Here is a 27,791-nt window from a genome sequence, read left to right as displayed (position 1 = left end):
GACTACATGCTCTACAGAACGGCTGAGGACCGTTGCCGGGTGTCATTAGCAAGCGGCAAGTATGGCGGTGGCGCGAGTCGACGGGGCTTTGGCTCCGGGAGAAGGTACGATGATTCCCCGCTCCTAAATTCCAAAGTTTACTTCACTAAGACATATTAAATAGTTGCTTGGTGTAAAGAAGAAGCCTGGGTTTAGAGGTGCAGTTTTGGACCAGTTCTTTTGATGAGGGGCTGTAGGCAACACGGAGGCGCACTCCCTACTGGGAGTTGTAGTCTCGCTCTCTGGTCCAGTCCGGTAACATTGCAGTGAAGGCTGGATGAGGGACTTCAGTCCCCAGGACCCTTTGCGGTGCCCGGCGCCTCCGTCCCGCGCTCTCCCTAGCCTGACTGGGCAGTGGGCTTCAGACTGCGGTGACCTTTCTGGGACGTTTACTTTGAGTTCCGAGTGCCCACGGGAAATTAGCAGAGTCTTTTTATTTCCCGTACCTCTCCTTCTCGTCGGTTCCGAGAACGTTCAGGAAGCATCTTATCTGAAACCGCATCATAGTATGCTTGAACTCTTCTTTGGAAGTGGCCAGTAGCCGTGATAGAATCTGAGAATGACCCAGACATGCGTTGCACCCCCGTCATTCTGCAGGCCGGGTCCTGGAGTCGAGTTTGGTCTTTGTTTGGCAGAGCTCAGGTTGGGGGTGCGCCGGTGCCTGGGAGATGCCTCCTTGGGGCGCCGACCTCAGAGCTTTTGTTTTGGTAACACTCTGAGGCGTGGTGGCAGCTGACTGGATTGGGGCAGACCAGGGTAGGTAGAGTTGAGGCTCTTAAGCTGGCGACCCTGAATTCTAATGGGGAGGAGTTCGGCTAAAAGATGTGTTGACACTTAAGAATTGTGTGCGAACGCTAGGTGCGCTTTTCCAGAACAGTGTAGTTTTCATCTTGAAGAAGGGGCTCACGACGCCTCACGTGATAAGAAGACCGAAAAGCATTGACACCCTCTAGGAAAGCAGTCCCAAAAAAATTACATCCCAAGGTGGTCCCAATCTAATCGAAAATTTGAAATTAGCAGTTACTCAGGCCACGCCCCCTTTCCTAAACCTTCCTAGCTCACCAAGACAACCCACAACAGCAGCAGTTAGCATTTACAGAGCCATCCCCGCTACGCTCAAAGAGCCAGATGATATTTTGGATGCTTTTCTCCCATTATCTCATGTTTTTTTATGTAGAACAATGTTTATATTATATTCTCCCCCCCCCTTTTTTTAGACAGGGTCTCATTATGTAGCTGTGACTGGTCTAAAACTGGTCTAAAAGCAAGAAATCCTTTTGCTTTTGCCTCCTCAATGCTCTGATTAAAGGTGTGAGGTGTACACGTGGCTCATTCACTTTTTTTTTTTTTTTTTTGGTCGTTTTTCAAGACAGAGTTTCTCTGTGTAGACCTGGCTGTCCTGGAACTCATTCAATAAACTAGTCTGGCCTCCAACTCACAGAGATGCTTTTGTCTCTCAAGTGGCCTCCCAAGTGCTGGAATTAAAGGCGCTTGCCACCACTGCATAGCTGTTTTGTTTTGAGACAGGGTATCAATCTATAGCTCTGTTTTCCCCAGAACTCACTATATAGATGAAGCTGGCCTCGAAATTGAAGATGTGCTGGTGCTTTAAACATCACCTGACTGTCATCTATGTCTAGTGGAGTAGAAAAGTTACCCCAGAGGAAATGGAGGGGGAGAGGCTAAGAGAGTGACCATTGAGGCTAAGAGAGTGACTTAGAGGAAAGACGTGGGTGGACACATCGGGGAGGCAGTCAGCCTTTAGGAGAGGGGTCTCAGTTACCAAACCTGCCAACCCCTTAATTTGGGGGGCTTTCGGACTATGAGAAATAAATGAGAAAAAGAGAAGGAAACTTGTCCATAGTGATTAGTCAGGGGAGCTACAGTCTGAATTTGTGCTATAGGTGTTTTATTGAGCGCTGCCTGCAACCTTGTGAAATCAAAATCATTTTATTCCATCAATTAACTATACTGTGATTTTCAAAAGTACTTCAAAGTGGCGGGGAGATAGTTTAGTTGGCACAGTGCTCGCTGTACAAGCACGAGGAACCAAGTTCAATCCTCAAACCCAGGTAAAAGGCCCAACGTGGTGGCAGGAGCTTGTAATCTCAAGTGCTGGGTGAAAGACCCCCGGAGTGGGGAGACCCTCACTCAAGTCTCGGGATGACGCAACCCCCCAAGAACTCACACAAGACCATCCTTGTTGTAATTACATGAGGTTTATCGATAGCAACCAGTGCACTGGGGTCGAGACTCGTATCTCACGCAGGGGCAGTGGAGTTCGACCCCGAGAGGCTGGGAGAAGAGGTATTTAAAGGAGAAACCCCAACCTGAGGGGGGCAGGGATGGCGTCATAGAATAACAGTGAAAATCACAAGGAAGAACTCTCTGTCTCCCAAGATTGTTTCCCTAGGAGAAGCCGTCTCTTACTTCTCAGATTGTTTAACTTCATGGTCCGCTAGTTCTTAGGAGACGTTGTTTCCTGCTTCTCAAAATTGTTCTCTAAGATTTATGGTCAGCTAGTTTCTGGGAGAAAGCTGTTGAGCTGGCCAATGTAATTATCCATTCTATAGCCCTAGGAGAGGCTTCTTGGAACATACAATTCTGGGGCCTAACCTGTTTTCTTTTTTCTGCTCTAAACTTTGTGTCTAGGGGGGCAACTTTAAAACTTTTATCTTTCACTGGGAAGGTGAATATAGGCAGATTCTTGGGACTTGTTGGCCAACCAGCCTACTCTACTTATGAGCTCCAGGTCAGTGAGAGACCCTGCCTCAAAAAACAAAGTGAGGGCTGTAGAGACGGCTCAGTGGGTAAGAGCGCTTACAGTGACAGCATTCAGACTGGAGTTCAAACCCCCAGAATCCATGGGAAAAGCCCCAGCACCTAGTACTTTGGAGGCTTGCTGACTTCCAGTCTAGCACTAGGCTTTCAGGTTCAGTGAGAGAGTGTGTAAAGAAAATAAAGATTTACAGAACAGGACACCCAGCATTCTCCTCTGGCTTCCCTGGGCATGCGTGATATGCACTGACCCCAATCCCCATACACACGGTGTTGGGCTCTTGAAAATATAGTTAGGTTATAAACATTTTGATTTCTATAAAAAAAAAGTTTTAGGACCTGGTGCGATGATAGCTTTAATTCCAGTATTTGGGAGTTGAGGGAAAGAAGATCAGGAGTTCAAATTTAGCCTTGGATACATAGAGAGTTTATGCTAGCCTCGCCAGCATCAGACCTTGTCTGAAAACAACAGCAAAAGATAAAACAAAACAAAAAAACCCCCAAACAACAACAACCAAAACCAATCCAAAACAAAAGATTGAAAGATTAAAAAAAAGGGGAAATAAGCCTTGAGGTGGTGGCACCCGCTTTTGTTATGCCCAGTTCTTGAGAACCCCAGGAGACCGCCAGAGATCAGGACACCACCCATGTAAACACACAAGAGTACAAAATTGGGATGCAACTTCTCTGCTTGGCAGGTTAGGAATGGGACGCCCAGGTTTGGGGTTTATATATGGGAAATGCATAGGCTGGGGCTTTCAAGAGGGTGAGGGCTAAAGGAATGCTATCCTTTCAAACTGATAACGTTTGTTCAGACAGCAAGAAGGGACCATACATCTGGAAAAGGACTTTTCTGACGTGGGAAGAAATGATTCATTTCGTTATCAGTGACCAGTGTATTTTTACAAGCTGGCTACAGCTTGTCTGGGAGCCCTTGGTTGTCTTTCCCATAGATTAAGAGTGGAGGCCTTATCACTTTAAGGGCATTAATTTTCTGCCTCCTTCAAAGACAGGAGACATCTGCACCAGGGGGTTGTGCTGGCTGTTTAAGTCGGTGCTGGGAACTCAGTGCAGAGGCAAGAGTGAGCTGCCTTTTGTCTCTTCACTTTAGTCCCAGCACTAGGGAGACAGCCAGCAGATCTCTAAGTTTGAGGCCAGCCTGGTCTACAGAACGAGTTCCAGGACAAACAGTGAAACTCCTAGAAACCCTGTCTCAGAAAATTAAAATAAATCCCAGAAAAAAACCCAGAAATCAAAACCCCAAATACCTCAAAAGAAACATCAATCCTGTTTTCTGAATGCTTATTATTAAATACTAGAGTGTACTTAGGGCTTGCATGCTAGGCAAAGGCTCCCAGTAATTCATAAATTCGAAAAAAAAATGTGGCATTAGAGCTCTGGATTATTGTACGTTTAAACTCTTGATACTTCTTGTGCTGTGGTGTAGTTTTAAATGTGTTTACATGTTTTTCCCCTCAGTGTGAAATGCTAAGCTCAGTCCTCAGGTTTGCTTTCTAACAAGATGTTTTCTCTTTTCAAGGATCAGTGGTGAACTGGTCAGGGCAGGGACTGCAGAAATTAGGGGCCAACTTGCCCTGTGATGCCGATGTTCACACATTGATTCTGGATAAAAATCAGATTATAAAACTGGAAAATCTGGAGAAATGCAAACAGTTAATACAGGTGAGTATGGGTTATATAAGACTCATTTATTCCTAAACAAATCCAAAAAGTCACACTCTACATGCCTGGAAAGCAGTAAGTGTCGCCTTCAAGTTTTGTATGCTAGCTTCTTTTTTTTTTTTTTTTTTAGATTTATTTATTCTATGTATGTGAGTACACTGTCGCTTTCTTCAGACATACCAGATGAGGGCATTGGTATGCTAGCTTCTGAAGGTGAATACATGTGTTACACTTACAATGGACTAGAAAGAGAAGCATTATTAAAAAATGAAAACAGGGCTGGCAAGACAGCTCAGCAGGGGGGCTGGAGAGATGGCTCAGTGGTTAAGAGTACCAACTGCTCTTCCAGAGGTCCTGAGTTCAATTCCCAACAACCACATGGTGGCTCACAGCCATCTGTAATGAGATCTGATGCCCTGTTCTGGTGTGTCTGAAGACAGCTAAACTGTACTTATATATAATAAAAAAATAAATCTTAAAAAAAAAAAAAAAAGGCACCTCAGCAGGTAGGAGTGCTTATGTAAAGGTCTGAAGACCTAGGTTTGCTCCCTGCCACAGGTCGGAGAGAACTGACTGACTTTTGAGACGATGCCTGTGACGTTTGCATGTGTGCTCTTGCTCTCAGATACTTGCAAATGTCTGTGCATGCATGCGTCTGCACGCTCTTGCTCTCTGTATACATATTTTAAATTTCTTATTTATTTCACTCTTTATAGATGTATCTTTCTGTATATCTGTATGAATGTATGCAGCATGCGTATGAGTACATGCAGAGGCCAGAAGAGGAGATCAGATTCTTTGGAGTTGGAGTTAACTACAGATGGTTGTGAGGCACCTGACTTGGTGCTAGGAACTAAACTGATATTCTGGAAGAGCAGCATTTATGTTTGTTTTTTTTATTAAGATTTATTCATTTATTTATTATATATAAGTACACTATAGCTGTCTTCAGACACACCAGAAGAGGGCATCAGATCTCATTTTCTACAGATGGTTGTAGAAACCATGTGGTTGCTGGCATTTGAACTCAGGACCTCTGGAAGAGCAGGCAGTGCTCTTAACCATTGAGCCATCTCTCCAGCCCCACACTTATGTTCTTAACTGCTGAGCCATTCTTCTATTCCCATAAATAAATACATATTTTTTAATATTTATTTATTTTATGTATATGAGTACACCGTAGCTGTATTCAGACACCAGAAGAGGGCATCAGATTTCATTACAGATGGTTGTGAGCCACCATGTGGTTGTTGGGAATTGAACTCAGGACCTCTGGAAGAGCAGTCAGTGCTCTTAACTGCTGAGCCATCGCTCCAGCCCCATAAATACATATTTTTAAAAGGCACATTATATGTTGATAAAATACTGTGTTAAGGGGTTGGGAATTTAGCTCAGTGGTAGAGTGCTTGCCTAGCAACCTCGAGGCCCTGGGTTTGGTCTCCAGCTCCAAAAAAAAAAAGAAAAACAAACAAACAAACAAACAAAATACTGTGTTAACCTAATTTTAACTTCATATTGGGGTAAAGAGTTTATTCATCCAGGAATGTTGGGCTTGAGGATATACTTGAAGGCCAAGGCTTAGCATACTCAAAGCCCTAAACTACACCTGAACAGGACAAAGGAAAGGGAGTGTTTATTTGGTCCCTTTTAGTATACCTATCATAGTCCTTCTTTGTGACTGAAATGGTATGACGACAGTATTCACAGAGCTAATATTTTCGAGTTGAATAAAAGATAAGATAAAGAGTATCTTTAGGAGACAGCTCAGTGGGTAAGAACACTGGCTCTGCAAACACACAGCCTTGAATTTGGATCCCCAGCACCCACACTAAAAGCTGGGCACCGATGCATGTAGTGTACATTTAACCTGGTCATTGGAGGGGAGAGGCAGGCAGATCCTCAGAGCTGGCTGGCCAGCCAATTTAGCCAAAATGATGAGCCTGCAGTTCAGTAGAGAGTCTGTCTCAAAGCAATAAGGTGGAGAGGGACAGAGGAAGATACCCAAAGTCCTGCTCTAGCCTGTGTATGTATATAGATGGGCATGTGCACCCCCCATACACAAGAATGCAACACATAAACATATACACACACGCATGCAGTGACCCCAACATACACCATCCACACACACGTATCTTTAAAAATTGGCAACAGACTTACTAAGCTTTATCTGTATTTTTAAAATATATAAGCATACATTGATTGTGTATGATACTGTGTTTCATTTGTCTGCATATGTATATCATATATTTTTATCATTTTCATCACATTACCCTCTCTTGATTTCTTCCACTCCTTCTAATCCCATTTCTCCTCTCTTCTCTCTTGTTTTTCCATGTCTTCTCTTTCTCCTCTTCTTTCTTCTCCTTCTCTCCCACCTCTCTTTTTGTGACCAAGTGAATTTCATGAGGAACATGAGTGAGAATCCATTTACGGGAACGTAGACACCTCACCATGGCTACCCCCCTTGAAGAAAGTGTCTTTCCCTTCTCTGTCAGCCACTGTGTGTTATTCTCAGTGATTAATCCTTGGAAGGCATGGCCTTCCGGGCTTCCTCTCCACACCTCCAGCTGTTGAGGAGCTTAGTCTTACGTGCTGCTTTGAGTTCCAGACTACAGCAGCCATGTGATACTCAGAAAGCACTATCTGTTCCCCCACTTTCCTCCTGCCCTTACATTCTTTCTAACCTTCCACTGCCCTCCTCAACGTTATAGATGTCCCGTTTATGGCTGTGCATTTTAACAGATATTTGTTTCCGGCACTGAGACCAGTTATGAGTCTCTGCAGACACCACCAACTCTTGCAAAAGAAGCTTCTCTGAAAACAGCTGACGGCCGCATTGTTCTGTGGGTGTTTATGCAGTCAGTTAGAAGTCTGATTGATAGGTACATTCTGTCCGTTAGCAAAAGCCATCAGTAGCTTCTAGGGCTATGCCATCCCCTGCCATGGGCTTTTGACTGGGTTTATATGACCACACGTGAATTTCTTGTGGTCAGGCATTACTTGGTTACCCCATATAACAACAGATATAAATTTATCTATACTTTTGTTGATTAGAACAATAGACTCCAGTAGTTAAACTGTAGGTGATAGATATGTATACTATGTGTAAACTATAAGTTAGGTTTGTGTATTTGGGAATGTTTGACCATCTACCAGGATGTGTGGAGATATAGATTTTGTTTCTAGGAATAATAATGTTCTCCTTTCACAGTTGTCAGTGGCTAATAATCGCTTGGTTCGGATGATGGGTGTGGCCAAGCTGACTCAACTCCGAGTGTTAAATTTACCTCATAATAGTATTGGCTGCATGGAAGGGCTGAAGGACCTCGTCCATTTGGAGTGGCTGAATTTAGCGGGCAATAATCTGAAGGTGAATGGCTTTCTTCTTGGTAATTAACTTTTGAGATTTTTGTTGTTGCTGTTGTCGTTTTCTGTACCTGTTCTCTGGGAAAAAGAAACTTGGCAAGTATAGAAATAAGTAAACTAAAAAGTGAAAGTGTCTACTTATATAATTGGTATCAGCACACACCTTCAAAAGCCTCCATTTGAAACATTTACTCCACTATAGTTTACTTTTAAATGTGAACAGAGAATCTATATCGTACTCAAAAAAGTAAATAAAATACTAGAATGATGGGGAAGGAGGTCCGGTCCCCCCCCCCCCCGAGCCAAACTTTTAAGTACATTTTTAATGATGCATGGGAAAAAGGTTTGAAAGTCAAGAGATCTAGATTTTTATCTACTGTTTCTGCCACCCAGGAACTGTGTAATAATTTATATAAGTACACTGTAGCTGTTCTCAGACACACCAGAAGAGGGCATAGGATCCCATTACAGATAGTTATGAGCCACCACATGGTTGCTGGGATTTGAACTCAGGTCTCCTGGAAGAGCAGTCAGTGCTCTTAACCACGGAGTCATCTCTCCAGCCCTGTAATTTTGGATGTTAATAACCATTGCTATATCTTATTTTCTGGGAAGGGGACTGGAGGGAATTATAATAATAGTTGCCTTTATTGAGCACCTGCCTTGTGCTATGAACTTTTCTAATCACCTCATCTGTAGTGAGCTCATGCCAGCCAGTGAAGTAGGTATAGTTACTATGCTTATTATACAGGAAGGGGAACTGAGGCCAGAGAACTTAATAACCTATCCCAGCTCATTCATCTAAGAAGTTGTAGAGCCCAAAATTTAAAAAAAAAAATCATTCTTAGAGAATGTCATAAGATTTAGAGCATATTTTGATCATATTTATCTACCATTCTCTCCCTAAATCTTTTCACTTCTGTCCTCAACTCCTTACCCAACTTGATGTTGTCTTTTTCATTTTAAAACGAACCAACCGAGTCTAATTTATACTGCGCATGTTCCTGGGTGTGGTGTCTGGATCGTGGTTGACTCACTAGGGGTCATGCTCTTAAGGAAAACTACCCCTTTCTTAGAAACCATTTTCTGTAGGTCCTCAGGGGTGGGACTTAGAACCTCTTCTTCCCTCTATGCTAAGTGTTACCTGGCTTGCTCTTGTGTGGGTCTTATAAGATAACCACAGCTGCTGTGTGTGTGTTCATGGGTGCAGAGGTCCTGTCATGCCTAGAAGATGCTGCTTTGCTTTGATCCTCCCCAACCACAAAGCCAGGATTTAACATAGGCTATTTGACTTCATTCTGATTTTGTAAATTCTCTTCTCAAGACACAGATGTCACTGAACTTTCTTTGGGTTGTAGATATTTGCGATGTTAGGAATTGCTTGGTAGCCTTGAAAGCTTGCAACATGGCTGTTTTCTTTCTTTCTTTCTTTCTTTCTTTCTTTCTTTCTATTTATTTATTTTTAATTCATATTTTTATTGGATATTTTATGTATTTACATTTCAAATGTTATCCCCTTCGCCCCCTCTTCCATCTCCCCTCCCCCTCCCCCTGCTTCTATGAAGATGTTTCCACTCCCACCCTCCCACTCCAACTTCAACACCCTCGAATTCTCCTAAACTGGGGAAATGAGTCATCACAGGACCAAGGGCCTCTCCTCCCATCGATGCCAGATAAAGCCATCCTCTGCTACACATGCAGCTGGAGCCATGGGTGCCTCCATGTGTACTGTTTGGTTGGTGGTTTAGTCCCTGGGAGCTCGGGGGGCGGGGGTCTGGTTGGCTGACATTGCTGTCCTTCCTATGGAGTTGCAAACCCTTCAGCTCCTTTCATGGCTGTTTTCCTAACGTTGCTCTCCTCCCTTCTCTGGCTCAGCTCTGCTTTGTGCTTCTAGTGACAAGAGGAAGCGGGGCTCGGCTGAGACAGTTAGGGGACACTTCGTCTGTTGATTTGAAGTGCAGGGAATGACATGATGCTTTTCTTGTGACAGACCATGGAGCAAATCAATAGCTGTTCAGCTCTGCAGCACCTTGATTTATCAGACAACAACATCCCCCAGATAGGGGATGTATCGAAACTGACAGCTCTGAAGGTAGGTGGGTTTTCTGTAACTTCTTAAGAAAAACATAGATCTAAAAAAATGACTAAAAATATTGTTTCATTTTGTGTGTATGTAGGTTTATGTGTTTAATTTTTCTATTCTCAAAGATGCTGTTTTCAGTACTAAGTATAACTTAATTAACAAAGTTGATTTCACTTAATACATGGAAGATGGAGAAATGGCTCAAAGGTTAAGAGCACTGGTTTGATTCCAGAACCACAGAGTGGCTAACAACTCTCTGTAATCCTGGTTCCAGGCCTATAATGTCCTCTTCTGGCCTCCACAGGCACCAGGCATACACATGGTACATGACATACATATAGGCAAAACACCTACATACATAAATCATTAAATCTAAACTAAAAATCATGATATAGAGTTTTTTCCTGTATTTTGCTTAATTGAATATTATTAGCATCAGATAGACTCTTTAAGCTTTAGAAATGGAATGTGAAGCTCCATGTTTTCTATATCATTTCATAGCAACAATAATTCCAAACAATTTGACATATCCAGCTATCCCAATAAATGCTAAGAGAATTCAAAAAATGGTTGGATATTTTGTGCATTTTTCCTTTTATTATACCTCCCCCCATTCCTCCCCAATGGTGCGCATGTGTGCATGTATGCATGTGCGTGATGGATGTGTACATGTGTATGTGGTGTGTGTATGTGCGTGTGTGTGTGTGCGCGTGTGTGTGCGCATATGTGTAGTAGATATGTATGTGTGGTACATGGTGATGGGTTTGGATGGAGACACCTGAGTGGAACAGGATGCTGGGTGTCTTCCTCTATCCCTCTGTACCTTATTGCTCTGAAATAGACTCTCACTGAACTGGAAGCTCACTTTTTTTAGCTATTGACTGGCCAGAAATCCACTTATTTTTGCCCCAAGTACAGGCATGAGCCAGCATGCCCAGCTTTTTACATGGGTGCTTGGGATTTGATAATAGATCCTCATGGTTGTAAACACTCTTATCCACTGGGCTATCCCTCCGGACTCACTCACTCCATCCATCCATCCATCCATCCATCCATCCATCCATCCATCCATCCATCCATCCATCCATCCACCCAGCCACTCACCCAGCCACTCACCCAGCCACCCAGCCACCCATCTACCCATTCAGCCAGTCACCCACCCATTCACCCAACCAGCCAGCCAGCCACCCACCCATTCACCCACCCACCCAGCCACCCACCTACCCACTCATCCATCTTTCATTTATTTGTTTATCTTATTTTGATAAGTGTTTTTATTTATTTGCTTTTCTTCTCTTTTACTTTTGGCTTTTCGAGACAAGGTTTCTCTGTGTAGCCTGGCCATTTTGGAACTTGCTCCATAGATAAGGCTGGCTTGGACTCAGATATCAGCTTGCCTGTGCCCCACGAGTTCTGGGACTAAAGGCATGTGCCACCATGCCAGCCTTTACTCTGACATTTTAAAAGGAAAGGAATAGCTATGTTGGAAATTGCTTTGCATATTAACAAATTGCATAAACTGTAGTGCATCGTAGCAGACCTCAGTACTACATCAACCACATGTTCTTGGGTAAGTCATAGGTCCTGTTGGCCAGAGACCACTTAGGTGCCTTTTAAGTGCTAATCTTTGCATTATCAAGCTAATTTATTTGTAATTTATTGATTTGTATTTTTTTCTTTCAAGACCTTGCTTTTACATGGAAATATCATCACTTCTCTCAGAATGGCACCTGCTTATCTACCCAGGAATCTTTCGATACTGTCTTTGGCAGAAAATGAAATCCGAGACTTAAATGAGGTAAACTGTGAAGCTCTTCTGTGGGATCCTGGAAGGAGAAGTCCAGGAGTCTGTGGGATCTAGGACAGGGAAAGGCCAGGAGAGACAGGAAAGGTTCTCGAGCTCCCTTTTAGACTGGGGCCATCATGGGAGAGCACGCTGCTATGGTGATACGCTTGGCTCTACAGTGTCACTGTTTCTCTTTCTACCTTTTCCTTACCCTGGCAGGTCACCAGGCTGAATTTCAGTTGTAATACTGCAGTGCGCTGGTGATTGGCAGCAAAGAGACATCTGCTTTAAAGGGCCAGTGAGGCTACCTGTCCACCTTTCCCTGCTGTTGCTATATTCTCAGATAGGGTTTTCTCAAGCCAGGCACCGTCTTGCATGTCGGTAACATTAGCACTTGGTCACAGAGGCAGGACGATTAGAAGCTAAAGGTCAGCTTGGGCTAAATGATATCCTGTCACAAAAGAAGGGCTATGGTTTTCTTAACTAGGAGACAATGCTGATACTTTCCTGTTGTTCAGGAAGGACACATGGCCAGGTTCTTAGAGCTGTAGAAGTCAGTGACTAATAGTAGAATATTGCTTGATGCTCTTTAAAACAAGAGGGAAATTGTGACATTCTCAAATGCTGCCAAAGTTATGTGGTCATTGGAACCCTGAGCTTGACACTGGACATTCATTTTGCTCAACAAGGGTGTCTTTTGTTGCAGATCTCATTTTTGGCCTCTTTAAGTGAACTGGAACAGTTATCAATCATGAACAACCCTTGTGTGATGGCTACCCCGTCCATTCCAGGGTTTGACTATCGACCGTACATTGTCAGCTGGTGTCTGAATCTCAGAGTGCTGGACGGATACGTGATTTCTCAGAAGGAGAGGTAGGCATTATCTGTTTACCATGGCACCAATCATGGGAGTTTGGGGAAGATCAGTTCTAAAGTTTCTAGTTTGCCACAGATTGTTTTTTTTTTCTTTTTCCGGAGCTGAGGATCGAACCCAGGGCCTTGTGCTTGCTAGGCAAGCGCTCTACCACTGAGCTAAATCCCCAACCCCAGATTGTTGGTTTTTTGTTTTTTGTTTTTTTCCCCTTTGAGACAGGGTCTCTGTGTAGCCCTGGCTGTCCTGGAACTTGCTCTGTTGATTAGACCAGGCTGCCCTTCAACTTAGAGGTCTGCCTGCCTCTGTCTCCCAATGCTGGAATTAAAGGTGTGTACCACCACCATCTGGCTAATCAATTAATTAAAGTGTATCTTTAAAAATTGAAAATGCTGGTGTAATTGTAGCCCAGAGTGTTTGTTGGGTATTTAGGATTACCCCTCCTTTCCTGGGAAGGATAGGAGATGAGTATTAGAGCTGGGAGCCGGTGTGTGGTACATGCCAGTCATCCCAGTACTTGAGACACAGAGGCAGAAGAGTTAGGTGGTCATTGTCATTCTAGGATACACTGTTGGTTCTAGAGTAGCCTGTGCTACATAAGACTAGTTTTAGGGCTAGGGAATACAACTCATTTGTAGAATGCTTGTCTACCATGTTTGAGGCTCTTGCTCTGCAAGCATGAGGACCTGAGTTTGAATCCACATAAAAACTGGATATACCAAAATATCATTCATTAAAAATGAACCCACATAAAAAGCCAAGTATAGCTTCCCATACTGTAACCCCAGCATGGGGAACAGGGTGACAGAAATGTGTGGATCATTGGCTAGCCAGCAGATAGCAAGCTTCTGTTTTACTGTGATTATATTTTTAAGCCCCATTGTTTCATAAAACTGGCCATGGTGGTTCATGCCTATGATTCCAGCACCAGAGAGACGAAAGCATGAGGATCAGAAATCCAAAACCATGCTTCTGTTTGATGAACAAAGTATAAATGGAGAGAATCCTCATTGCTTCTTTGAAAATAATTAAAAGATATTTGGGCTCATTAGTATGAACAGAGTGCCTCTAATTGTGAAAAAAAAAAAATGAAAACAAGAGACCAAGGGAAGTGAGTTAGGAATATAGATCAGAAAGCAGGGACTGTGCCATGTGTGTAATGCTCCTACTGAGGAGGTGAGATGGGCAGACTGCTGGAGCTTGCTGGCCTCCGGCCCAGCCAAAAGGTGAGCCCCAAGAGAGAGAGACCTGGTCTCAAAAAATAAAGTGTGTAGTGTGTAGCAACAGAAGAAGATACCCAACCTCAGCCTCTGGCCTCTACTGTACATACACAAGAGTATTCACGCGCGTGCGCGCACACACACACACACACACACACACACACACACACACACACCCACACACACCCATCCCTCAAAATTAACTAAAAATAAGTAAAACTTGAGAGTCTTTCTTTTAAAGATTTATTTTTATTTATTTATTTTACAAATGTGAGTACACTGTTGCTGTCTTTAAACACAGCAGAAGAGGGCGTCAGATCCCAATACAGATGGTTGTGAGCCACCATGTGGTTGCTGGGAATTGAACTCAGGAACTCTGGAAAAGCAGTCAGTGCTCTTAACTACTGAGCCATCTCTCTAGCCCCAAGTTTTTGTTTTTGTTTTGTTTTTTAAATGAAAAAAAAAATCCGTTGGTTTTTAGTAAGCAAATTCACATTTCTTTTTTTTTTTTCTTTCGGAGCTGGGGACTGAACCCAGGGCCTTGCTGTTGCTAGGCAAGTGTTTTACCACTGAGCCAAATCCCCAACCCCTAGTAAGTAAATTCAAAAGAAAGATCACTTCCTTAGCAATGTGTTTGACCCCTGTGCTGTCCCCTCCTCTTCAGTCTGAAGGCTGAATGGCTCTATAGTCAAGGCAAGGGGAGATCGTATCGACCTGGCCAGCATGTCCAGCTTGTCCAGTACCTGGCTACAGTTTGTCCTCTTATTTCTGCCCTGGGTCTTCAGACTGCAGAGGATGCCAAACTGGAGAAGATTCTGAGCAAACAGAGGTAAGCCTGTTTATTTGTGGCAGCTGAGGGCTTTAGAGACGAAGATACCTCAGACTTTCCTGTGGTGGAGGGCACACATCTGGATGCTGGCCTTGCGTCACTGCAGAGAAGCTAAGTTACAAAGTGTGGCTTGTTCCTTGGCAGTTGCTTTACCGAACAATAATGGAAGGATGGGTTATTTGATTTGCCTTGCATGTATGAGGCCCTAGGTTTGAGCCTCAACACTTGAAGAAAAGTCCTTGGCCTTTTAATGTAGGTGCCTCATGTAGCATGCTAAGTGCTAATAGTAACAAGCACGGCCAAGTGTTTAGCAATCACTTCCCTTGTTGGAGATCCCATCTTTCAATGTTTTTACATATGAAATTGTGTTCATATAAGATGGGTCAGCAATTAAATGTATAGATTAAGATAGAGTCTTTTCATGTAATCTAGATTGGCCTCCAACTCATATGTAGGAGAAGGTGACTGTGAAGGGCTGATTCTGCTGCCTGCCCCTCCACAGTGCTGGGTTTGTAGGAATGTGTTGCCATCCCCATTTTTGTCTAACAATTAAAAAAATATTAACCCTTTTTCCACAAAGTGTTCAGAGGGACTATTGTTCGCCAATGGCTAAAGATGCCCCTTTGTAAACTTATATTTCTGTTACCATTGTTAACTTAGTAGCAGGAAAAAGACTTAGTTTGTGCTAAATGTCAGCAATATTTATTATTGGTTTTTTAGGTTTCACCAGAGGCAGCTGATGAACCAGAGCCAGAATGAAGAGTTGTCTCCTATTGCTGCTGTTGAAACAAGGGTGCCCCGTACACCTGAGTGTTCAAGCCCTGTGCAAGATTTCCAGGAAAGCGGTAAGGAGGTCAGGAGGTCATTTATACCCAATGCCTAAGAGCAGCTTGCTTCACTACATTTCTTCAATTCATCTGACTTGCTGGGTCATAAAACAGTTCGTTTCTGGCAAGGTCTGTATGTAGCCATGACTGGTCTGAAGCTCACCATATAGTTCCAAGCTAGACTTCCTTCCTTCCTTTTTAATATTTATTTTATGTATGTGTGAGAGTGTTTGTATGTGTATCACATGCATACAGGTGTCAGAAGAGGACATCAGATCCCCTGGAACTGTAATCACAGTCAGTTGTGAACTGTCGTGTGGGTACTTGGATCTGAACCCTGGACCCTCTGCACGAGCAGCAAGTGCTCTTAACCACTGAACTGTCTCCCGCCCCTTCTTCCTCTTGAATGCTGAGATATAGGGGACAGGTGCCACTAATCCTAGCTGAAAGGATGTATTTTTGTAATATTTTATCACTTTAACTTTAGTGATCATTTGATACAGATTTGTAGATAACACATATATTTGTATGTTTGAGTACATATATATATTTTATATATGTATACATGTTTCATATATGTGCATACAGATATGTATATATGGATATTATAATTCTAATTAAATTTTTTAAAAAATTATTTATTTATGTAATTTATGTATATGGATGTTTAATCTACATTTATATCTGCACAGCAAAAGGTGGCATCAAATCATAGACAGAGCCGCCATGTGGTTGCTGGGACTTGAACTCAGAGTCTCTGGAAGAGGAGCCAGTACTCTTAACCATTGAGTCATCTCTCCAGCTCCACTACAGTCACTTAAAACAATTATTATTGTGTATGTGGTGTGTAGGTATGCATGTGTGCCATGAAGAATGTGCCATGAAGATAGGATATCTCAGTGGAGTGGTTTTCTTTTTGTACCTTTACTTAGGCTTAGGTGATTGAGTGCAGGTCTCCAGGCTTGTGCAGCAGGTACCGTCAGCCACCGAGCCTCTTGCTGGCCCTCATACTCTAATTTGTGATGGTGTATGTGTTACTGGGGATTGAACCTAGGACCTTAGGCATGTTAGACAAGTGTTCTATGCTTGAATCATAACCCCAGCCTCATATCTGTGTGTGTGTGTGTGTGTGTGTGTGTGTGTGTGTGTGTGTGTGTGTGTACTCATATGTCTAATTTTTAAAACTATTTCTTTGTAGGGCTGGATATAGGACTCTAGGACTCAGTGGTTAAGAGTCCTTTCTGGGCAGCACAGTAGAGCTGACCCTGGAGGTGTGGGTGTGGGAGAGCCGGCCTGAGGAAATGAGAGAGGAAGAGGGAGAACTGGTCCTACTGGTGTGTGTGTAGGCTGAGCAACTCAGGGCCAGCATCTACTCCGTCTCTCTGGAGGCACAGAGGGACCAGTCTGTAGATCTGAAGCTTCGGGATCTCCAGACACAAGATAGCAATGGGGATGTCTGGGAGGAGTCCCTGGGGGCACCCAGGATTGATAGAATAGCAGAAGCTGGAGGCCCGGAATCACACCAGTGCCTCATTGCAGTGAAGATTAGCAAGTAAAGCTAATTGGGCAAAGGTTATATTATGTGACATACTGTGACACACTGAGATGTTTTGGTTTTTGTTTAGTTTTTGATTTTTTGTTTTCTTTTAGCGGAAGGTTCTAAGGATGGAGGGTCGATTGGAGGGATGGGGAGCTGAGTGGGATTGGGTCCAGAATGTGAAATTCATGAAGAATCAATAAGAGTTTTTAATTAAAAAAAATAAGAGTGCCTTCTGGTCTTCCAAAGGACCAAAGTTCAGCACCTATGTCAGGTGTCTCACAGCCAACTGTAATTCTGGTTATAAAAAAACCTGATATCCTACACACACACACACACACACACACACACACACACACACACACACACACCACTTAAAAAGAATGAAAAAGAAAAAACCCACTTTGTGGACAGTTTTCTTTATACCGACATAGTAATGCTGTCCTTGACTTTAGGGAAGTCCTCTTGTTTCAGCCTCCCAAGTGCTGGAATTGTTGGCATGAACTGCCACCACTCCTACTGTAATAAATTATTTTCCTGTTACCATTCTCCCCTGTCCCCCTCGTATTTTCTTTTTTTAAAGATTTATTTATTTGATGTACATATATGTATGTATAGACAGGTCACTGACATCAGACACACCAGAAGAGGGCATCAGATCGCATTACAGATGGTTGTGAGCCACCATGTGGTTGCTGGGAATTGAACTCAGGACCTTTGGAAGAGCAGTCAGTGCTCTTAACCACTGAGCCATCTCTCCAGCCCCCACCTCGTATTTTCAAGACTGGGTTTCTCTGTGTAGCCCTAGCTGTCCTGGAACTTGTTTTGTAGATCAGGCTGGCCACAAACTTAGAGATCCACTGCTTCTGTCTCCCAGGTGCTGGGATTAAAGGCACGCCCCTTCCCACCCTTTAATCTGTAATTACTATTTTTTAACTTAATCTTTGAACTCCTTTACGTGTATGTGTGTTTTGTCTGCTTGTATGCCCCTGTGCATAAGCATCTCTTGTGCCTGCTGAAGCCAGAAGAGAGAATCAGAGCCCCTGGAGCTGAAGTTACACTGAGTTGTGAGCCTCCATGTGGGTGCTGGGAATTGAACCCAGGTCCTCTGTAAGAACAGCCAGTCCACTTAACCACCAAGCCATCTCTCCAGCAGCAAGAATTTAATTTTCTTAAAAATGTTTGGTTTGACATTTTAGTCATGTTTGAGGGAACTTTTTATTGTATTTTACTATATTTTAGAGATTAAATGTCACTAAAAGTCTACAACTAAGGGATTAGGGAGATGGCTCAGTGGATAAAATGTTTTAAGTATACGAGTCAGAAGGCTCTTCAAATACTTGGTGATTTAAATGATGCTCCCTTGAATCTTCTAGAACCTGTTCTCCAAATCAATTCTTGGGTTGGGAGCAGCAGTAATGATGATCAGTTATATGCTGTTAAGAATAACTTCCTAGCCACTACACATGCTACAAGATACTCTCGGAATGACCTTCACCTTGAAGACATACAGACAGATGAGGACAAGCTGAACTGTAGTCTGCTCTCTTCAGAGTCCACTTTTATGCCAGTTGCATCGGGGCTTTCTCCAGTGTCTCCCACTGTGGAGCTGAGGCTACAGGGCATTAACTTGAGCCTCGAGGATGATGACGGTGCAGATGAATTCACGAAAGGACTGGAACACCAGGACTTGGATAAGGACAGGGAGAAGTCTTTATGGGATTCAGATGTTCAAATGCTGAAATGTAAGATCAGCACAGAAGGAAATGAGGAAGCTGGGCTGCTACCTTGCCCCAAGTCAGCGATCATCACTGCTCTCTTGAAGGAGGATAACCACAGTCTTACATCAGGTGGACACAGTGTGTCCCACACAGAACCAAACAGAGAAGAAGTCATGTCTCCCACCACTTCAGAGAAATTTCCCTGCAGGATTTTTACCCAGAGACCTGTTGCTTTGGGACAAGATAAAGTCCCCCTTCAGAAACTGAATGCAGCTGCCACTAAGCTTCAGGCCTGTTGGCGAGGCTTTTATACCAGGAACTACAATCCACAAGCCAAAGGGGTACGCTATGAAATCCGGCTACGCAGAATGCAGGAGCACATTGTCTGCCTGACAGATGAAGTGCGGAGGTAGGCTGGAAGCTGTGCTGTTCTGTTGGCCTGGGGTGCCGGTTCTGAGGTTGTTTTAGAGCTGTGCTGCAGGCTGCAGGCCACTGTTGCTATACCTCATCTCCCATGATGCACTGAAAGCATTTTGAGAGTACAGATTGTCATATCCATCTCCCTTCCCAGCATAGCAATTAGTATATAGCAAAAGCATATAGGTGTAGTTTCACAAAAGATATTGAGTGACTACATCTGTGATTCTCAACACAGAAGCAGATACTGTAGAAAAACTGGACAAGGGGCAAGAGGGAATCCACATGGAACCAAGTCACTGACATAAGAGCTAAAGAAAAATATCAGGCATCCACAGGGACTGAAATTCTGGAGCTAAGGCAGGAATTATTTCTCAGTTCCAGGACATATGTGACTGTCTCACTACTAACCTGTAACAATTAAGAGTCCATTAATACTGCAGCTTGTAAGAAAGCAGCAAAGGAGCCTGAGAAGGAGCAGCCAAGAGAGTATGTTATATTCAGTTGCAGTGGGGCAAAATATTTCAGGAGGAGTGAGAGATGCTTTATGCAGTGCAGAGAAAGCGATGCTAGATTTAGCCTGTGGTTGTTCTCAATGGCTGTGACCCTCAAGACTGTCCTCAGGTTCCACAATTTGCTAAATGAATTTACAGAACTCAGGAATTGCTCTGTTCACAGTTACTGTTTGTTTATTTTAGGAGATGCATGCAGTTTAAATGAGGGGAAATCATGGAGGAGGCTGGTGCAGGCTTCCTGGTGCCCTCTTCCAGTTACCTCCTAGCTTACTTTCTTCTCATCACTGTGATGTGTGATGACACCAACCAGAGGTGCTTTCCTGAGCATTTCAGTCGTGGCTTTACGTATCCTTAACAGAGCATTTCAGAGTTCCTATTGCTATGCTAAAGCCTCATTAGTAACTTAGTAATCTCATACTCATGTGGCTGATTTTTTTCAGATTCTTGTTCCCTACAGGTAAACTAGTACATGTTTCTGAGGGCCCCAGGGGAGCGAAAAGGGTGTTCATTAGGCATCACATGGTTAGCTTAAGCTCTGGTGCAACTCAGTACCTCAGGTATACAAAGAGTTTCTTCTAGTAAATATTTCAAGGGCTTGGAGGTTGCCATATTCCCTGTCCTGTACTCAGAACATGCAGGGCACAGACATCCTACATTCCAGTTCTGATCTCACTGCACAGTAAGCTTTCCAGGAGTGGCTTTAGTGGTGTGGGGATGAAAGCCAGGTTGGGATGGATTGGTTAATGTTTAATGAAGAAGAGAGAGTAGGTAGTTGCTGGTAGGGAATTCATAGGTAAAGGTTGTCTCTTAGTGTGTGGGTTCCGGGAATTGAACTTGTGTCTTCAGTCTTGTCTTTTCTCACTGAGGCATCTTTCCAATCCTCAGAATAAGTTTTTTATTTTTAAATTTAGAATAGAGTTTATTTATGGGCATGGGAGGGGGTATCGAGAAGGGAGTAGGGGCAGGGAAAGAGAAGGGCAGAGAAGGGGAGAGAGGGAGAGAGAGAGAGAGAGAGAGAGAGAGAGAGAGAGAGAGAGAGAGAGAGAGAGAGAGAGAGAGAGAGGAGAGCCAGGAACACGTGGGGGGGGGAGGGAGAGAGTGAAAGGGGGCAGAGAAAGAAAAGGGGCAAAGAGAGAGAGCCTCAGAATAAGTTGTAGTTAAAATGTTGGGGAATAGGGTAAGATTATGACAGTAAATTCATGGGTAAGTTATTCTGAGGTACAACATCTATTTGAATACTGAATCCTCAGAACCAAAACAACAGGAGAGAGGAAGACTGGTGCTGAGACCTCAGTGATTAACATGGGGACTGGGAGAATTCACCAAGAGAAGAGGCAGCCTTAGAGGAGCGTCTTAGGGTTCCTGTTGCTATGCTAAAGCATCATGACTACAAGCAACTTGGGGAGAAAAAGGTTGATCACAGCTTAAAACTCTCTGGTCACACTAGATCACTGAGGGAAATCAGTGCAGGAACCCAAAGCAGGAACCTGGAGTCAGGAACTGAAACAGAAGCCGTGGAAGAGCACTACTTATTGGCTGGCTCCTTAGAACTTGCCGAGCTTCCTCAGCCTGCCCTCCCTTCCTTCCTTCCTTCCTTCCTTCCTTCCTTCCTTCCTTCCTTCCTTCCTTCCTTTTTGATTGAAAGCAATTTCTTTCATACAATATATTTTGATCCTGGTTTCCCCTACCACATCTCTCTCATGGGATGGACCTTAAATCCAGTCAGAGAGGATGCTCATGCCTACATTTGCGTGACTATTGCACTAGTGTATTGTGCACCAGCCTGCTTCCTTATACAACTCAGAACCATCTTCCCAGAGTTGACATCACCACAGTGGGCTGGGCTTTCCCATAGTAATCATTAACCAAAAAAAAAAAAAAAGCCCTGTAGACTTGCCTATAGGACACTCCTATAGAGCCATTATTTTAATTGAAATTTCCCGGATATTTCTGGGTTTGCATCAAGTTGCAAAAGAACTCAACCAGTACAAGAAGTTAGCTAAAGAGTCACTTGAAAGTAGCAAAGAGGAGCAGTTGGATGAGCCTGATGTATAAAAGAAGGAGAAAGGCTTCTGCTCGAGAGCTACAATGTTTGTACAAATAGGTCTGTTTTGGCTAAGGAAATTCAAAGACAGGTAGTCTATAAGGGAGTCTGCTGCTTACGATTCAGGGCTGTCAGATGGCACAGTACAATGTGTTGGAGAGTCTAGAGAAAGTATATAATCGTGTTGGAAGTTCTGAGAAGGGATGAGGTATACCTCAGGGGTAGAGTCTCTGTCTAGCAGGTCCAAGGCCCTGGTTTCTATTTCCAGTGCTGTGAAAATTAAAAAGCAAACACAAACTTGAGAACAAAGTGGCCGGGATATTCGAATGGTAATGGGCAGTAAAGGAAACCTGTGCTTTGGAGTAGGCCTAAGAATGGAGAGGGGAACAGTGATCTCAGAGGTAAGACTGAGGTCTGAGAGCAAGGCATAGAGAGGAAAAGTCTGTGATGCCAGAGTAGCAGGGATGAGGCAAATGGGAAGTGATGGCTGATGGGGTTGGCTCTGCTGACACCTTAGGAGAACACTGTTAATCTGTGATCCTGCGTACTGGAGTGTAATCATTAAGCGTTGGGACGATTTGACTAGCCAGCCTTTCCTATGCTCCTATTTCCTTGTGTTGGCTGGGAATTGAAGGGCAGATAAAGGGATGTTTAGTACATAGCATGTGTACACTCTCACTCACACAAACCTTTCCCCTGTCGGCAATACTTTACAGAACGCATATGTGAGTATTTGGCTTCTGTTCTGAAGCACAGTTTTAAATAAGGTTTGAGCTTAGCTATTCTAAAAGTGGAAATGGCTGTTATTATTAGGTTATTAATCTCTTTCTAATGCATTTGTTCAGTAGTTTTAACTGAAGTTTAAATCAAAGTGTTCTTATGTCAACATGATCTTTTGAATCACTGTAGGTTAAGAAAAGAAAGAGATGAAGAACGTGTGAAGAATTTTGTGCAAGAGGAGGCTGTCAGGGTCCTTTGGAACGAGGTAAACTCCTACTTCGGATACTAGAGGGCTAGTATCTGTGAACAGAGAAAATTTCTAATCAGTGAGACCAAAGTTATTTTTTCTTAACTTTTTATTGATTTTTTTGTTAGTTTCATTTCATTCTTCAGCCCAAACATCCTCACTTGCAGATGTTCATTGCAATGCATCATTAGTCTGGTGTGAGGTCTCTGGTTTCTGGGACACCATTAATATTGTTTCCTCACTGGGACTCCTCTTGGAGTATCTGTTGTCACCCTGTGTCATGAGGATCCTGAAGCTTTAGATTAATAGGACTGGCCCTTTAATGTCCCCCAACTGTTCTCAGATGATGGAGATTTTGGATCTGGGCCCGTGTGTGGGTCTGGGCCCGTGTGTGGGTCTGGGCCTGTGTGTGGGTCTGGGCCTGTGTGTGGGTCTGGGCCTGTAGTGGCCGAGCTGCTCAGCAGCCTGGCTCTCCTTTAGCTACACCACCAGGTGATTCTCCAGCACTGCCTCATCAAGGCCACCCAAGGGCTCCATCGGCAGATGCAGGGTCAGCGCTCCTATTCTCATGCCTTCTGGCTGGCTCACTGCTACTCATGCCTCCAGAGCCAGCTCCACTGAGCTACCCAGTCAAGACACAGGGCACGCCCTCCCAAGGGCTGCAGCCAGTGAGGGGCTGGGCCAGCTCTCCTGCACCCTTCCTTTGGGGTGGAGTGGGTCGCCTGTGCCTCCTCCACCAGGGCCCACTCTACTGTGCTGCAGGGCCTGCTCTCCTGAGTGCTACAGCCTGTGAGGGGCAGAGTTTGAAGTCATTTTAAGCCTTTGGTTCTATTAGTACTTCAAAACTTTTAAAATATTACAGTATCACTAATACTGAAATGCGATATCAAAAACTTCCTAATAATTTCTTGGACATATCTTAACAAATACGTTTTTATAGTTATATACAACTCATAAAATTAAAAGAGAATTTTTAAGATTTTTTTATTTACCATTAGTAGGAAGCTGATTAAATTATAAAAATAACAGGACTACAGAATACTATGGGGCAGTTACAGTGGATGAAGTAGTGTATGGACTGGAGAGATCTTCAGAGTAATGCTCAATAATAACTGCAGGAGACAGGAATTAGCATCCACTTGGTTTTAAAACAGTGGCTCTCAACCTGTGGGCCTCAGTCCCCTGGGGGATTAGATAACCTGATCACAGGTTACAAATAAGATATCCTGCATATCAGACATTTTCTGTACTGGCTGGTTTTGTGAGTCAACTTGACACAAGAGAAAGGAGCCTCCCTAGAGGAAATGCCTCGTTGAGACCCAGCTGTAAGACATTTTCTTAATTAGTGATCAAGGGTGGGAGGACCCAGCCCATCGTGGGTGGTGCCATCCCTGGGCTGGCAGTCCTATGTTCTGTAAGAAAACAAGCTTAGGGCGGCGAGGCAGAGTAAGTGGGTGGGGGAGGCACCCTCATAGAAGCAGGGGAAAGGAGGATAGGATAGGGGATTTCAGAGGGGAAACCATGAAGGGGAATAACATTTGAAATATAAATAAATAAAATAACCAGTAAAAAAAGGAAGAAAGAAAGAAAGAAAGAATGAAAGAAAGAAAGAAGGAAAAAGAAAAAAACCAAACAAACAAACCACAAAGCACGCAGAGCACGCCAGGGGAGCAAGCCAGTAAGTACATCCCTCCATGGCCTCTGCATCAGCTCCTGCTTCCTGGCCTGTGTGAGTTCCTGTCCTGCCTCCCTTTGGTGATGAGCAGCAGTGTGGAAGTGTAAGCTGAATAAACAAACCCCTTCCTTGCCAACTTGCTTCCTGGTCATGACATTTATGCAGGAAGAGAAACTCTGAATAAGACATTTACATTAAACAGTAGCAAAATTACTATTACGGATTAGCAACGGAAATAATGTTATGGTCGTGGGTCACCACAACATGAACAGTTGTATTAAGGGGTCACAGCAGTAGGAAGGTTGAGAAGCACTGTTTCAGAGCTCTTTGAGGGCCAGTGAGCTAGTTCACTGGATGAAGCTGCATGCTGTCAAGCTCGACAACCTGGGTTTGGATCCTGAGACCAGGTGCTAAAAGGCAAGAACCAATTCCTGCCACTTGTATGTGCCCCTCCATAAATAAGGGGAAATTAAGGGGGCTGGAGAGATGGTTCAGTGGTTAAGAGCACTGACTGCTCTTCCAAAGGTCCTGAGTTCAAATCCCAGCAACCACATGGTGGCTTACAACCATCTGTAATGAAATCTGATGCCCTCTTCTGGTGTGTCTGAACAGCTACAGTATACTTATATATAATAAATAAATCTTTTTTAAAAAAAAAAGAAATTAAAAGTTGAAAATACATATGAAACCGATACGTATTTGAGAATATATAGAAAAATTCTGAAAAGATACACTTTAAACTATCAGGAAGTATCTTGATGGCACAGGGCTGTGTAGTGAGGACCCACCTCAAAGAACAGACGGGAGATCACCTTGGAGAGTGGTCAGAGCAAAACGAAAACTCCTGTATTTGGTTTTCTCCCCTCCCCAGCTAACCTATTCCATTCCCTTCAATTCCCTTCCCTTCCATTCCATTCCATCTGATTTTCAGATAAGTTCTCCCGTGGTGCAGGCTAGCTAGAAACTCACTCTAGCTAAGGATGACCTTGAACTCCTGATCCTCCTGCCTGTGTCTCGCAAGTGGTGAGGTTACAGGTGTGCCCCATTACAACTGATTTCTGTAGTGCTGGGGCTCAAAACCAGGAGCCCATGCAGCTAGACAAGCACTATACCAGCCGAGCTACACCCTAGCTCTGTATTACTTTCTTGCTTGGGATTAAAAAAAGGATTTATGTGTGTGGGTGTTTTGCCTTGTGTATATGTGTGACCTGTATGTGTACAGTGCCCTTGGGGCCAGAAGTGGGTGTGGAAACCTTGGGCCTGGAGGTTCTGATCTGCTGCATGGATGTCAGGATCTGTACGCTGGTCCAGAATAGCTTGTGTTCTTAACTACTGAGTCTTTTTCCACCCTTGCATGCCTTTTTTTTTTTTTTTTTTTTTTTGGATGTTTTTTTTCTTCCCTGTTATTGTTGTTGTTATTGTTGCTTGTTTTGTTTGTTCTGTGAGACAGGGTTTCTGTGTAGCTGTGGCTGTCCTGGACCTCACAAATATCTGCCTACTTCTGCCTCCCAAGTGATGGGATTAAAGCATGCGCCATCACCGCTCAACTTGCAATTCTTATAGTAAAAATTGGAAATTATTTTTTTATAAGATATGAAGGTCATATTGTCAAGAACTTGGGTGGGATACTTTTAGTCATTTTAGAAAGTTATAAATAGGGGTTGGGGATTTAGCTCAGTGGTAGAGCGCTTAAGGCCCTGGGTTCGGTCCTCAGCTCCGGAAAAAAAAAAAAGAAAGTTATAAATAGCACATTTTAAAATAATTGGAAATTCTGTGTCTGCATCTGTTTCTAAAATAGATTGATTTTTAGAAGATCCACTTAGATTCAGAGGTGCTAATTGACTCTTACCATCTTAGATGTCGGTCTATATTTTGCACATCATCGAGCCTTAGTGAGAAAGATGCTGTCTTGCTTCTCCAGTGAAGCAGGAGAACGCTGTGGCCTTCCTTGTGCCGTGGATTGCCCTTTGCTACCAAAGACACAAAACACTGCCCTGAGAAGAGGTTAGGGGAGTAATGAATGCAGGCAACTGCATGGCTTCTGCTGGGGAAGGTCCGGACATTGAAGAGAGACGGGATGTGTACTTTATAGTAAAACTGTGTCTCCTGGTTTACAGGTAAGGGCTCTACAGGCTTGGCAGCAGACAGTGGAACAGCGTCTGGTTTCCTGGCATTCTGATGTGCCTCCTATATCAAGTACTCTGGTGTCACCCAAGCCTCCGTTACTTCCACAACAGCAGGACCCCTCTTCCGATCAAAATTCGGATTGGCTCATTATTGAGGATGACGCTCCTCAAGAGAAATCAGCGCCGGACTTTCCCGACTCTGGTTTTCACTCCTCCCTGACAGAACAAGTTCACTGTTTGCAGGATTCTTTGGATTTTGAAAAAAGTTCGGTAGAAAGCAGCGAAAACTCGGCGTTGGGGAATTCCGCTGACACAGTGAAATACGTCAAAGACCCAGACTCAGAGGCCACAGCTGAGGAGCACAGTGACTGCAGTAAGGAAAGTTCCACCAGTGAGCAGGATAACACCCTGCTGCAGCAGTATTTAGCTTCAGTCCAGCAGCTGGATGACGCGGATGACAGGGCAGGTCCCGACGATGTGGCAGGAGACAATAAGCGTCTCCTAGCTTGTTCTCCGGAAAGGTTGGGTGCCTCTGACAGTGAGGCTCATAGAGCATCTCCTACTTTACAGGAGGAAATTAGCCAGACACCAGAGAATTGTAAGTTAAACGAGGAAGTCCAAGGGCAGCCTCCAGAATGTGACGCTGCGTTTCAGGTGCTGCAAGTGGGTGTCACTGTGTAGCCTGTCTGATTAACTGGGAAGCAGACATTCCCTTTGATTTTCTAATGTTTTCACTTTCTTTTTGCAGGGGAGCAACCCTTTACCCCATTTTGTTATTCTTTAGATACAACTTGTATTCTTGTCCCACAGTTTTTAGATATTAGCTATTGAACTACGTATTCATTTTTGTTGTACTACTGTACTAAACAAAATATTAAAAGGAATATGCACTTTATCTCTCAATAGTTACACTAATAATGTTTCCTTTACATCTGTACTGCCTTTCAGAAGCCGTTTCTTGAAGTAGCTTGGTTATTTGAATAGGAGAACTTAGTTCTTCCTAACTACATAGTAAGGGATATAATACGTAAGGCATGACTAGGATGAGGGCTATGGACAACTGGGCAGTCTCCTTGGACTAAAACCATGGTTTTTTCACCCTCTGAGTTAAGGAAAGCCTGTGTGTGTGTGTGTGTGTGTGTGTGTGTGTGTGTGTGTGTGTGTGTGTGTTTTGTGTGTACGTGTGTGTGTGTGGTGTGTGTGTGTGTGTCTTGTGTGTGTGTGTGTGTTTGTGTGTGTGTGTGTGTGTGTGTGTGTATGTGTGTGTGTGTGTTGTGTGTGTTGTGTGTGTTGTGTGTGTGTTGTGT

At 43.7% G+C, this 27,791-nt stretch overlaps 1 protein-coding gene across 2 annotated transcripts; it reads left to right on the top strand.

Moving 5' to 3' along the window:
- Cep97 (centrosomal protein 97) lies at positions 1-27,399 on the top strand. Of its 2 annotated transcripts, XM_032900293.1 has the most exons (11): positions 1-104; positions 4,358-4,500; positions 7,712-7,870; positions 9,857-9,958; positions 11,634-11,747; positions 12,442-12,608; positions 14,491-14,655; positions 15,376-15,500; positions 18,396-19,149; positions 22,626-22,701; positions 26,476-27,399. In XM_032900293.1, the coding sequence occupies exons 1-11, from the start codon at positions 62-64 to the stop codon at positions 27,163-27,165; spliced, it is 2,538 nt and encodes an 845-aa protein (XP_032756184.1). In that variant the 5' UTR covers positions 1-61; the 3' UTR covers positions 27,166-27,399. The 2 variants fall into 2 exon arrangements, with proteins under 2 accessions (XP_032756184.1, XP_032756185.1); XM_032900294.1 differs by lacking the exons at positions 22,626-22,701; positions 26,476-27,399 and adding an exon at positions 19,856-19,968 and having other exon boundaries at positions 11-104.
- The last annotated feature ends 392 nt before the right edge of the window (positions 27,400-27,791 follow it).

Source organism: Rattus rattus, chromosome 4, assembly GCF_011064425.1.
Source record: "Rattus rattus isolate New Zealand chromosome 4, Rrattus_CSIRO_v1, whole genome shotgun sequence".
Lineage (NCBI taxonomy): Eukaryota > Metazoa > Chordata > Mammalia > Rodentia > Muridae > Rattus > Rattus rattus.
Note: the sequence above shows the minus strand (reverse complement) of the source record. Positions and strands in the feature narration are given on the sequence as shown.